This window comes from Tachyglossus aculeatus, chromosome 5, assembly GCF_015852505.1.
Source record: "Tachyglossus aculeatus isolate mTacAcu1 chromosome 5, mTacAcu1.pri, whole genome shotgun sequence".
NCBI classification, from domain to species: Eukaryota; Metazoa; Chordata; class Mammalia; order Monotremata; family Tachyglossidae; genus Tachyglossus; species Tachyglossus aculeatus.
Window position 1 is genome coordinate 43963138 of NC_052070.1, and position 13085 is coordinate 43976222.

At 45.9% G+C, this 13085-nt stretch overlaps 1 protein-coding gene across 1 annotated transcript; it reads right to left on the bottom strand.

The window, feature by feature from the left end:
• Nucleotides 1-284: 284 nt before the first annotated feature.
• On the bottom strand, nucleotides 285-12722 carry ICMT (isoprenylcysteine carboxyl methyltransferase). Its single transcript, XM_038746663.1, has 5 exons — nucleotides 12528-12722; nucleotides 7731-7819; nucleotides 6611-6780; nucleotides 5509-5726; nucleotides 285-4031 (listed from the first exon to the last, which is right to left on the bottom strand). Exons 1-5 carry the CDS (start codon nucleotides 12720-12722, stop codon nucleotides 3849-3851), a joined length of 855 nt encoding a protein of 284 aa, XP_038602591.1. The 3' UTR covers nucleotides 285-3848.
• Nucleotides 12723-13085: the final 363 nt, after the last annotated feature.

A 13085-nucleotide genomic window follows, 5' to 3' on the forward strand; every position in this document is an offset into this window, starting at 1 on the left:
GTTGCACTCGGTGCCAAGGCAGAAACCCAACTGGCAAAGCCAAGAGTGTGAGTGGTGCTGCATAGACCACGATCTAGACAATCAATTCCTGGGCACGGGTCTCGAGTCTTCCTGAATGAACTTGTCCAAAGTTGTTCACGGTGAACCACCTACGTGATACTGGGAGTAGAGAAGGGAACTGGGATTCAGTTCACACCTACAGTTTGTCTTTGCTGCAGTTCTCCTGACTACTGGCTAATTCCAGCAACCACCCTGGGAAAATAACCACGTCAACAATCGAAAAGCCGTCTCATACTGAAGTCAAGTTCAGTTTTATTTAAGAAATGGAAAGCATAATCAACATCTGTGAAAAGAAAATCCATTTTCAAATACTTAAATAAACCTTTTTTCATGTAAACATTTTTTCATGTAAAAAGAAGAGTAGAACAATTACTCCATTAGTTTAATACACCCTTGGTATGGGGCAGGCTATCCAAAGAGCAGGTAAACCAGACTGCTCCAGGTGGAAGCTGGGAAAGAACTTTCCCTATCCCCTCACAAGTTAACAAGCCTTTGTAGAAGGGGAGCAACATACAAGTTTATGATCTCCCACTACCATGGAAATGCTCAGGCCTTTATGTGATCACCACCAAATTCTTACAAAAACAACATACAGTGGGAGTTTAGAAACTACCCCAGGCAATAAAAAAGTGCAAGGGATGGCCAAGTGGTTAAGTGCCTTTTCCTGGGAGATCAAACCAATGACTGATTTTGGTCCCGGGTCTTTCGAGAAGAACTCGAAGCGCTTAGTACAGTGCTCTGCACACACTAAGCGCTCAATAAATACGATTGATGATGAACTCGTCGGTATGTTATCACCACTGTTTGAATTAGGAATCATTGTTTTCCATTTGGTCGACCATCCAGAAATGTAAGAGAACAGGGGAGAACTGTGCATGAACAGATGGCAAGAATTGGCCAATCCCAAATGGGCTCTCTAAAGGCCTAGAAGCCAGTGTAGTGAGATTTCCAACTCTCCCTGGGATCACCTAGGGATCTTGCAACACATAACTGACCCACAGTGGAACTTATTCCCCATAAGCCAAACATGGAGTAGCCTACAAATCTTCACGCGGTAATGAGAATTCATTTTCAGGTATTTTAAAAAGCTTTCTGTTTCACAGAACCTATTTTCTGAATAAAAATGTCAGTTTAAAAACCATCAAAAGGGGGAAAAAACAGAAAACAAAATACTCTGGAGAATTTATTAACTAGAAGGAATCAGTGTTGTGGATTTTGCACTGAACGCCACAGAAGCACTTAACTTTCTGCAATGTATACTGTTATTGCTACGTTTATATATTTAAAATGAAACTAAAGAGCACTGGGGCCAGAACCGGGGTGTGATAAGGAGGACTCAAACACTGTCCTGAAAATGTTTTGCATTCTCTCAAAGTAATCTGCAACTTTCACTCTGGCTTTGCGTCTTAAGGTGGAAACAGGACCTCTCTCCAGCACCCAGATAATTTCCACCATCATCATCTCCCTAAACCAACTAGAGGGTCGAATAGCACAGTTAGGGTAGCTTAACAGCAGCAACATATCACAGTGCAACATTTAAGACCTAGGTTTAGAACAGCCTTGGCTATCTCCAGGGACAGTCAAATGAAGGTATCGCACTTGGGAGACTGATGGCGGAGGCGGAGGAATACTTTAACAACACCTTCAGCCTTGCTGTCCCCGTAAAGTCTACAGAACATATACGCCCCGGCAGTAGCTCTCTCCTAAACAAACAAACAACAAGTCGCCCTTCACATGGAATGAAAGCCTGAATGTGCCTCTTGCCAGGTTCAGCAAGGAAAACTCAATGGCCTGGAGAAAGGACTGCCTAAAAAGTTCTACGATTCTTTCCAATATTGTGCTGCTCTAGGAAAGGAGGTTGTTCAGTGGATCATGGCTTGGAGGGGGAATGAGCTTGGAATTACCTCAAATGAAGTTACAAAATATTTGCATTTAAACTCTCCCTCAGGGACTAAGTGGTTGTTAGAGACAACACTGACTGCTTCAGTACAATTTTTTTTCTTCATCCTATTAGAGTTCTGTAAATAGGCAAATACTTCCAAGCCTAGCAGTTTCCCATCTAGTTCTCCTACCAAGTTATCAAAGTACCTGCAAACCTCTTTGGTATATAGGAACAGGAAATAAAATAAAATTGCAAAATCTGGAATTAAAGATTTCTAAATGGCAAAATGTGTCATTTTTATATGGAGACAGTCATCCAAATGTTTCCCTATTTTCCACAGAATCATCATATATAAATATAGCTTGTGTTTATACACGTCTCATCTAACGTGTTTAACAGACATTTATCTCATGAGTCCTCACAAAAACCCCTGTGAGGTAGGTGGCAAGTATTATTAACCCCATTTCTTAGATGGGGAAACTTGAGGCACAGAGGGGTTAAGTGACTTACCCAAGGCCACACAGTGAGTCAGCAGTAAGACTGGGACTTGAACCCTAATTTCCTGACCCAAGCCAGTGCTCTCTCCCCACTGGACCAGGCTGCCTCCTCGTTCAAATATCACCAGTGCCACTTCCCACCCTTTTCGGAGGATTTCTTCCCCAGATAAAAGCTCATCTACAAACCTATTCCAGAACCAAACATGAAGTACTTCTCAAAGCTTGTACATTTGATTCAGAAAAGCTTGCAGTTATTGACATTTGGCCTGCAGCTCGAATTTCTCTCAACAATTAAGGTTTCTTTCACCAGGGAGTGAACTGAAATTGTTGCCCAACCCCAAAGTGATCATTTGAAAAGCCATTTATGGACACCTGAATGGAATGGACAAGACGGAGGACAAACAGTTTAGCACAGTCCCACAATGAGCACTTAAAGCATAAACAATGCACTAGAGCAGAATGGCAAAGCAAAAGAGGAGCGAACTTTTCCAGTGATCTATTTCAGTGGTGGGCAGTGATCATTTCCAGTAGACCCGACTCTCCTTCCCACAAAGCTGAATAATTTTCAAGTGGGCGAAACGCTAAATACCCAGGCACCCCCTTCCCACTCATAATACTTTTTTACAATCCTAGGGAAGGAGGAAAAAAAAGTGAGCCCAGGAAAAAATGCCACACTCAACTGTCCCTCCCCTAAAGACAGTCCAGGTATTGAACAATGTCCATTTTTACCCTTACGTACTGATAAATGCAAGCTTGGCGACTGTTCACTTAGTGGAACTGATTCAGGCAGATGCCAAAAGATACTCAGTAACCCAGCCATCAGAAAGAATAATGTGAACAACCAGACATTGTCTTCAAAATGAAATAGATGTTCATGAATTTAAAAGATGGAAACAAAGTGGGTAAAGTTATGCTGCCTGGCCTTTCTCTTTAGGTGAGAAAGCTTCAAAATGAGTTTGCACTAAAAATAAGAAGCACTTATAGATGCCACTACCCCTTCTATGATATTCACATTAAGGGGAAGTAGCGACTCCGTTTCCAGGAAATCTTCAGGGTAATGAGGGTAAAACACTGTACCTCTCATGGGAAAAGGCCTTCTTTTCATCTTCTTACCAGTATTAAGTTTCAAGGATCACTAAGTAAATAACTGATTTGCTCCTCGCTTCATATTAGTAGGAAGTTCTACCTTGGCTAGGGGCAATGATGGACCTTTTGATCTCATGCATTCATTAGGCCTTCTGACCACCTAGCTCTTAGAGGTGCTCAGAGGGTAGGATCAAAAATGGCTACTAAAATCCTTTGTGGTGTAGTACAATGTGCCGTTCACTCTTATTTGCTGCCCAGCACCCAAGGTTACCTTGTTCGGTTTCTTTTATGACCAGAAATGCCCCTGGATTGTATTTCACCCATTACAGCTCCACTTTGACGCCACTTATAAAAGGCAAGCCGGTCGGCACCTTCTTTTTATACTCCAGGTACTCCTCCCCGAAGAAGTGAATTAATGAGATTTCCTCCTCTTCTGTTCGATCGCGAAAAAATCGCCAGACGACCACGGTGTAGCCCATCACGCAGATGGGGTTACAGAGCATCACCTAGAAAAGGGAGACAGAGATGAAAGAAAAGCAGCAGGCTGAATGAGGCCTCCTCCAAATGGGGCATTTCTGCTGAGAGTGCTATGTCTCGGCTGTTTTCCCTAACACCAAACGTTTTCAGGTTGAGGCCTGTTTCTCCCCAGAGCCAAGTCTCTCCCTCCCTGCAAGTACGGCACTGTCTTTTCGGATAAGGGGGGCACTCAGTGTCTCCCTGCAGCTGGATGCGAGCAAGAGTTAATGAGGGGTTAGAGTGGTTTAGTCTGGGAAAGACCCTGAAGAATTCTTATGAGGCAAATGCAGGCCAGTTGCTCTCCATGTCCTGAGCTGAATAACTCGAGGAAAATACTCAGAGCCTCAGCAAATGGAGTTTGGACAGACATAAGGAAGAACTCTCTGTCATGGTGGTTAAAGGTTGTGGCACCCACAACCCGGGAGATTTAAAAACAAAAAAGCAACAGCATTTCCTGGACGGGTCAGGCCACGGCCTGCTTTGGAAACAGTATACTGGTTGAGATGACCTCTTAACTGCCTTCCGGCTCTGATAACTGCAGTATTTGTTAAGTGCTTACTGTGTGCCAAGCGCTGCACTAAGAGTTGGAGTAGATACAAGGTATTCAGGTTAGCACAGTCTCTGGCCCACATGGGGCTCACAGTCTCAGTGGGAAGGAGAACAGGTATCGCGCCCCTGACTTTACAGGTGAGGAAACAGAGGCAAAGAGAAGCTAACTAACCTCTCCAAGGTCTCACAGAAGGCAAGTGACAAAGCCAAGAATAAAACCCAGTTCTGCTGACTTCCAGACTCAGGCTCACTGCACTAGTCCACACTACTGAGCGTACGGTTTAGAGCTCGTGGTGCATTTTACTCGATTGCCATTAATAATAATAATAATAATAATAATAATAATAATGGCATTTATTAAGCGCTTACTATGTGCAAAGCACTGTTCTAAGCGCTGGGGAGTTTACAATGTGATCAGGTTGTCCCATGGGGGGCTCACAGTCAATCCCCATTTTACAGATGAGGGAACTAAGGACCAGAGAAGTGAAGTGATTTGCCCAAAGTCACACAGCTGACAGTTGGCGGAGCCGGGATTTGAACCCATGAACTCTGACTCCAAAGCCCGGGCTCTTTCCAGTGAGCCACGCTGCTTCTCCGATTAATAACATCCTAAATGCTATATGGGCTACAGAAAAGACCCAGACAAGTTCTCTGAAGGATCTTCTCTCGAGTCTGGTCACTGACTTTGGTATTTGAAGATAGGTCACCTGCAAGATCTGATTATAAGTAGGCTGTCATTCCTTTTTTTTAATGGCCTTACATTAAAGAGGAAGATAGATGACTGAATGGCTTGGCTGAATCATGTCAAAGGCCTCCCTAATGGCTTCCTAATTTCACTTATATAAATGGAAACACATTACAGTAAAACAAAGCAGTGGATTAAGACTACTAACGCCCCATATATGTATCATACAATACCTGAGTTCCAATACTCCAGTAGAACCAGCCAACATAAGAGGGGTGCCTGAACCAAGCGTAGACTCCACTTGTCACTAAAGTATGAGTTTCTGATTTCTCATTCTGAACAACATGGTTGAAATTTGAACCAGCAGTAAGCATAGCCACTTTCCTCAGACATTCCCCAAAGACCACCATCAGTAACCCAATGGTACTGAGCCAGAAAATCTGCTTTATTTCTGCAAAAACAGAAATTCTGGTTACAAACAGGAGTGAATAAAAAGTCCCCTCACTTCCCCCCACCAGCCCTTCTCAAAATTAAAGGCAAGAATATTATCTGTCATCTTTTCTACAAGGAGTAAGGCTGTGAAATATTTCACAGGGCAACTTGGTAACATTCATGATTCCTTTTCATGTTGAATTTTTCAACTTCTTATGTAAAATGGGAGAAAAATTAACAGGAAAGATGTTAAAATTCCAGTTTCCTTTGTATATGTTCTAATACTTTGACCAGTTACTCTTCATGACCTCCCTCTTATCACAGTCCCCCAGCTAATGACCACACTGGGGCCAGGTTAGTGACCCAGATCATCACGCAGTAAATCCACAACAGCTTGGATTTAAGTTTCCACTCCACTACCTGCTGAGCCCACTGCATTTTAAGCCTTCAACTTCATTCTTTTTTAATAGTACCTACTTCTCTGGAGAGTTCTATTTCACACAAAACACTGGGCAGAATATTTTTTGTTTTTTTAATATTATCATTTAACATGAAAGAGCATCATTTTATATGGAATTCTTACAATGACATCAAAACTGAAATTGCCCATAGAGCCCTCAATTAGACATTAAAAATAACCTTTGTTTACCAAGGTTCAGGAAGGCTCATTAAGTGGACAATGCACTTACTCTTTATTCTTCCTGAACATAAATGAATTGTTCAGGATGCTCCTGACTCAAACTGCAAAAGCGGCACTCAATCACAAGGAACGTATTTCACAAATATCCTTTATAAGATAGTGGGGTGGTTAAAAAAAAAAACCTATCCAAATTGGACCCCCGAGACAGAAACATACCACCTTCCCCTTAGTGAATTCAAAAACCATTTGAAAGTCTTACTGACCTGGAAAAAGGATATTTTCAACTGTGAACTCTATCCAGGATGAGAGAGCGGCAACTGAATATTCTATGCTGTGATTCAGAAGAAAAGAGTCCAGGGACAAACTTTTAGGATTATTGACTGCTGTCACCAAATACTCAGAATAATGGAATAAGGACAAGGAACACATATACCTAAAAAAGAAATAATACACAGGAAGGGATGAGTGGGAGAAGGAATAGAACTTAAACTATTTACAAATATAATCAATTAAAAGTTGTGCCTTTGTTCTGCTGGATTTTGCCTGACTTCTAAGATGAGATTTATGACTTCTTTTTAAAACCTGCTCACACATAATCTAGAACCTGTAAATTTACTCCTTTGGGTTAGCTAGCATACAGTGAAGTTTAGAGGGGCTAAATTACCGTCAAGAAAATAACAGTTTTATGGACCATGGAGGCTTAAAAGACCATAAAATGAGAGGAAATAGTAAAAGGGAGAACTTCAAGCAAAGTTCCAGTGTATGGCAGTTATTAAAAAAAAAAAATCAACACAGCTTAAAAATAATTCTGGCAAAAAAAGGATTAGATGGCTCAGAGCATTGATAAGAGGATGTAAAGCTTTTTTACCTTTAGGCCACTGGTTCAAATCCAGGTCAGAGACTAGAAGGTTCAGGGGATTGAAATCATACTGTAGGGAAAAATCCTACTATGGCCCGTAGGGGTGGCACTAGATGTGACCTAATAGAAATTAGAGATGGAAAAGGCCTATGAAGAAAAAGCAGAGCCTTTCACACCTTTATGTCACTGAACTGAGTCCCTTTCAGCTTGGGGGATTCATATTGATGTAAAAATGCCTGAGGGGCACTTGTAGGAGAGGTGTTTTTATTCAGACCTCCGTCTCTGTCAACAGCAGAGCCACTGGGTATTAATTATTGTGACTGAGACAGGATATCTGCCTTAGAAACTAAATAAAAACAAATGCATTTATACAGAATAATAGTGACAGCCTTCCATGAGTCAGAGATGAAATTGTGCCCCAGACATGCAAGGGGGTAAAGACATTCCATTTCTAATCCCGTGATTTACCCACCCCTCCAATACAACTATAATTACAGAAGGAAAAAATAGTATTTCTCCCTTACCAGCCAAAATGCTTCCAAGAGGTCTGGCTAAAACTTAGCAGCAAACCACATCCAAAGACGAAGCCCAGGAAGCAGGCTCGAATGGCTATCTGAAATGGACCCAGATACAATTAAATGGGAATAGACAGCTCTGCATCGCCTACTAGTTAACAGGGGACCACAGGGTAGCACAGAAACGGGGCCGCTTCGTTCCTTGAATGCTAACTTTCTCACTGTACCTCAGTTTCATCTATCTCGCTGCTGACCTCTCACCTACATCGTGACTCTGGCCTGGGATGCTCTCCTTCCTCATATCCGACAGACAATTGCTCTCCCCACTTTCAATGGCTTATTGAAGGCACACCTCCTCCAAGAAGCCTTCCCCAATTAAACCCTCCTCTCCTCTTCTCCCACTCCCTTCTGCCTGACTTGCATTTTATGGTCAATTATTCCCCCCTCCCAGCCCCAAGGCACTTTATGTATATATTCATTAGAGGAGCAGCATGGCCTAGTGGCAAGAGCATGGGCGGGAGGTGAGAGTCTGAGGTCATGGGTTTTAATCCCAGTTCCACCACTTATAATAATAATGGCATTTATTAAGCGCTTACTATGTGCAAAGCACTGTTCTAAGCGCTGGACCACTTGTCTGCTGTGTGACCTTGAGCAAGTTACTTAACTTCTCTGTGCCTCAGTTACCTGGCATATGTAAAATGGAGATTGAGACTGTGAGCCCCACGTGGGACAATCTGATTACTTTGTATTTAGCCCAGGGCTTAGAACAGTGCTTGGCACATAGTAAGCGCTTAACAAATACCATAATTATTATTATTCATTCACTCAATCATATTTATTTAGCGCTTACTATGTGCAGAGCACTATACTAAAGCACTTGGACAGTACAACACAGCAACAGAGACAACCCCTGCCCACAAAGGGCTTACTCTTGTCATTTATTTATATTAATGTCTGTCTCCCTTTCTAGACTGTGAGCTCATTGTGGGCAGGGAATGTGTTTGTTTATTGTTATATTGTACTCTCCCTAATGCTTAGGACTGTGCTTTGCCCAAAGTAAGCGCTCAAAAAATACGACTAAATGAATGACTGGCAACCACGTGACTACCATCCTTTCCCTTCTGGTGATTTAATGTCTTTGCAAGTGTTCAGGCTAGGTCAGGAGCGGGGGGGAACCCCCAAAGGTACTCCCTTACAGAGGAGAAAACCAAAGAAGCTGATGGATTCTTAGGAGGCTCCACAAATGTGAGCCATCACCTCGGGTTAGACCAAGAACCATCCTCAGGCTTAGCCCCTGCCCTAAACTCTGAATGCTTAACTCTCACTTAACTTGGCGTGGGTATTTTCTAAACCCTAAGTTACTTTTAAAAAATAAACCAAACACCAGGCCCTCCATCTGTCCCACGCACATCTGCCATAGCAGCAGCTTGGGTTTGGAACACGTCACGCACTGTCGCTTCGTTGCACAAGAAGCAGTGCGGCCTAGTGGAAAGAACTTGGGCCTGGGAGTCAGAGGACCTGGTTTCTAATCCTGACTCCACCACTTGCCTGTTGTGTGACCTTGGACAAGTCACTTTTTAAAAAATGGTATCTGTTAAGTACTTAATATGGGCCAGGCACTGTACTAAGCAATGGGATAGACACAAGCTAATGGAGTGGATATAGTCCTTGCCCCAACTAGAACTCATAGTCTTAATCCCCTTTAAAGCCCTACTGAGAGCTAACCTCCTCCAGGAGGCCTTCCCAGACTGAGGTGAGCTCTCAGTAGGGCTTTGAAGGGATGTTAATGATGTGCCTATAGCTGTAATTCTATTTATTCTGATGGTTTTGACACCGGTCTACATGTTTTGTTTTGTTGTCTGTCTCCCCCTTCTAATAATAATAATAATAATAATAATAATGACATTTATTAAGCACTTACTATGTGCAAAGCACTGTTCTAAGCACTGGGGAGGTTACAAGGTGATCAGGTTGCCCCTCGTGGGGCTCACAGCATTAATCCCCATTTTACAGATGAGGTAACTGAGGCCCAGAGAAGTTAAGTGACTTGCCCAAAGTCACACAGCTGACAATTGGTGGAGCAGGGATTTGAACCCATGACCTCTGACTCCAAAGCCCGTGCTCCTTCTACTGAGCCACGCTGCTTCTCTAGACTGTGAGCCCATTGTTGGGTAGGGACCATCTCTATATGTTGTCGACTTGTACTTCCCAAGCGCTTAGTACAGTGCTCTGCACACAGTAAGCTCTCAATAAATACGAATGAATGAATGAATTTTACAGATGAGGTAACCGAGGCAAAGAAAAGTGAAGTGACTTGCCCAGGGTCACACAGCAGTTAATCGCAATACAAGTGAGAAGCAGCATGGCCTAGTGGCAAGAGCACAGGCTTGGGAGTCAGAGGACATGGGTTCTAATCCCGGCTCTGCCACTTGTCTGATGTGACCCTGGGCAAGTCACTTCACTTCTCTGGGCCTCAGTTACCTCATCTGTTAAATGGGGATTAAGACTGTGAGCTCCATGTGGGACAACCTCATTACCTTGTATCTACCCCAGTGCTTAGAACAGTGCTTGGCACAAAGGAAGCACTTAAATACCATAATTATTATTATTATTCAGTGGCGGAGCCAGCATTAGAACCCAGGTCCTTCTGACTCTCAGGTCGGAGCTCTATCTAGGTCACACACATTCACAGTCAGAGAGGTCCAAGAAGAGAGGAAATGAGAGGACACCAACATGGTGCTCCTGTGCCTCAGTTTCCTCTTCTGTCATATTCAATACCTGCTCTCCCTTCTACTTAGATACGGTGATTACCCTGTATTCTTTCATTCAACTGCATTTAAGTACTTACTGTATGCAGAGTACTGTATTAAGTGCTTGGGAAAGTACAATACAGCAATAAACAGTGACAGACCTTGCCCACAATGAGCTCACAGTCTAGGGGGTGGGGGGAGACAGGCATCAATACAAACGAACATCAAAAAAAATAAATAAAATGACAGATCTATACATAAGTGCTGTGGGGCAGGGAGAGAGGGGAAGAGCAAAGGGAGCAAGTCAGGGCTACATAGAAGGGAGTGGGAGATGAGGAAAAGTGGGGCTTTATTTACCCCAGCGCTTAGCAATAATAATAATAATAGTTATGATGTCTGTTAAGCACTTACTATGCGCCAACAGTATTTGGACATAGCAAGCGCTTAACAAATCCCACAATTATTAATACTAATAATAATTATTATTATGTATTTGTTAAGTACTTACTATGTATCAGGCACTGTTCTAAGCACTGGGGTAAACAGAAGATAACTGGGTTGGGCACAGTCCCTGTCCCACGGGTGGGCCTCACAGTCTTAATCCACACTTTACAGATGAAGGAACTGAGGCATGTGAAAGTTAAGTGACATGCCCAAGGTCACACAGCAGACAAGTGGCAGAATCAGGATTAGAACCCGTGACCCTGTCGCTGGAGTTTGGGTGAAGCTGGTTAAGGGCTTGTCAGTCAGGCTTGGATGTGTGTGTATGTGTGGGGGGGTGGTCCAGTGTGTGTGTTTGGGGGTGCTGGTCCAGTGTGTGTATATGTTTGGTGGGGTGGGGAGGGGTCCAGTGTATGGTTGGGGGGGGGTCCCAGTGTGTGTGTTCTGGGGGTGGTGGTCCACTGTGTGTGTTTAGGGGGGGAGGGGTCCAGTGTGTGTGTTTGGGACAGGGGATCATCCAATTTGTGTGTGTGCGTGTGTGTGTGTGTGTGTGTGCCTGGGGGACGTGTTCCAGTGTAGGTGTTGGGGGTGGTCGTCCAATGTGTATGTGTATGTGTGTATGTGTGTGTGTGTTTGGGGAAGGTGATCCTGTGTGTGTGTGTGTGTGTGTGTGTGTGTGTGTGTGTGTGTTTGGGGACAAGTGTTCCAGTGTGTGCATTTGGGGGGGAGGGGGTCGTCCAGTGTGTGTGTGTGTGCTTGGGGAAGGTGGTCCAGTGTAGGTGTTGGGGGGAGTCCTGTGTGTGTGTGTGTGTGTGTGTGTTTGGTGGGGAGGGGGGTGGTCCAGTGTCTGTGTTTGGAGTGGGGGTCCAGTGTGTGTGTTTGCGGGGGGGGGGGGGTCGTCCTGTGTGTGTGTGTGTGTGTGTGTGTGTGTGTGTGTTTGGGGAAGTGTTCCAGTGTACGTGTTGGGGGGAGTCGTGTGTGTGTGTTTGATGGGTAAGTGGTCCAGTGTGTACGTTTGGGGGGGAGGGATCGTCCAGTGTGTGTGTGTGCTTGGTGTGGAAGTGGTCCAGTGTGTACGTTTGGCGGGGGGGGGGTCGTCGTGTGTGTGTGTGTGTGTGTGTGTGTGTGTGTGTGTGTGCTTGGTGTGGAAGCGGTCCAGTGTGTACGTTTGTGGGGGAGGGATAGTCGTGTGTGTGTGTGTGCGCGTGTGTGTGTGCTTGGGGGAGGTGGTCCAGTGTAGGTGTTTGGGGGGGAGTCGTGTGTGTGTGTGTGTGTAGTGGTGGGGGTGGTCCAGTGTGTGTGTGTGTGCGTGCGCGCGCTTAGGGGGAGTTGTTCCAGTGTAGGTGTTGGGGAGGGGGGTAGTCCTGTGTGTGTGTGTGTGTGTGTGTGTGTTTGCTGGGGGGGGGGGTCCGGGGGAAGTGAATGTGCAGGCACATGGATCGCCCCTCTGCCCCTTTGGCTTCACTTGGCCCCTGGTCGGCTACCATCTGCTCCGCTCCCCTCAGCCCTCCCCCGCCGGCCGGGAGGCCCTCCGTCCCTCCTTCCGTCCGTCCGTCCGTCCGTCCCTCCCTCCTCCCGGGCCCCCGGATCCCGGTCCGGGCCTCCGGGCCCTGACCTGGTAGCGCGGCGGGCGGTAGAGCAGCAGCAGCAGCGCGTTGAGTCCGGCCACGTAGAGGGCCAGCCCGGTGCGGCCCTGCAGGCCGGCGCTCGTCAGCAGGGGCAGCCCGGTGACCGAGCCGCCCAGCAGGAAGGCCGCCAGGCTCAGGCGCGCCTCGGAGCCCGCCGGAACCCGGGACGGGCCCGACGCCATGGCGGAACCGAAGCCCCGCCTCGGGAAGACCGGGGCCCGGCAGGGACGGAGGGAGGGAGGGACGGAGGGAGAGGACGGGGAGGGGGAGGCGAGAGGCCGCGCCTGCGCGCTGGAGACGGCGGCGGCGACGGCGGCGGCGGCGAGGCGCCTGCGCGCTGACCCCTCCGAAGCCCCGCAGCCGGGCGTCTGCCCGGACCCCGCTATCGCGAGATCGCCGCGCGGCAGGGCCGTTGACCCCAATTTGGCGGGAACCGGCCTCCCCCTCACCCGCCGCGGCCTCCGCGCGGTTCAAGAATAGTCAATCGTACTTATAATAATAATGGTAGTATTTGTTAAGCCATTACTACGTGCAAAGCGCCGTTC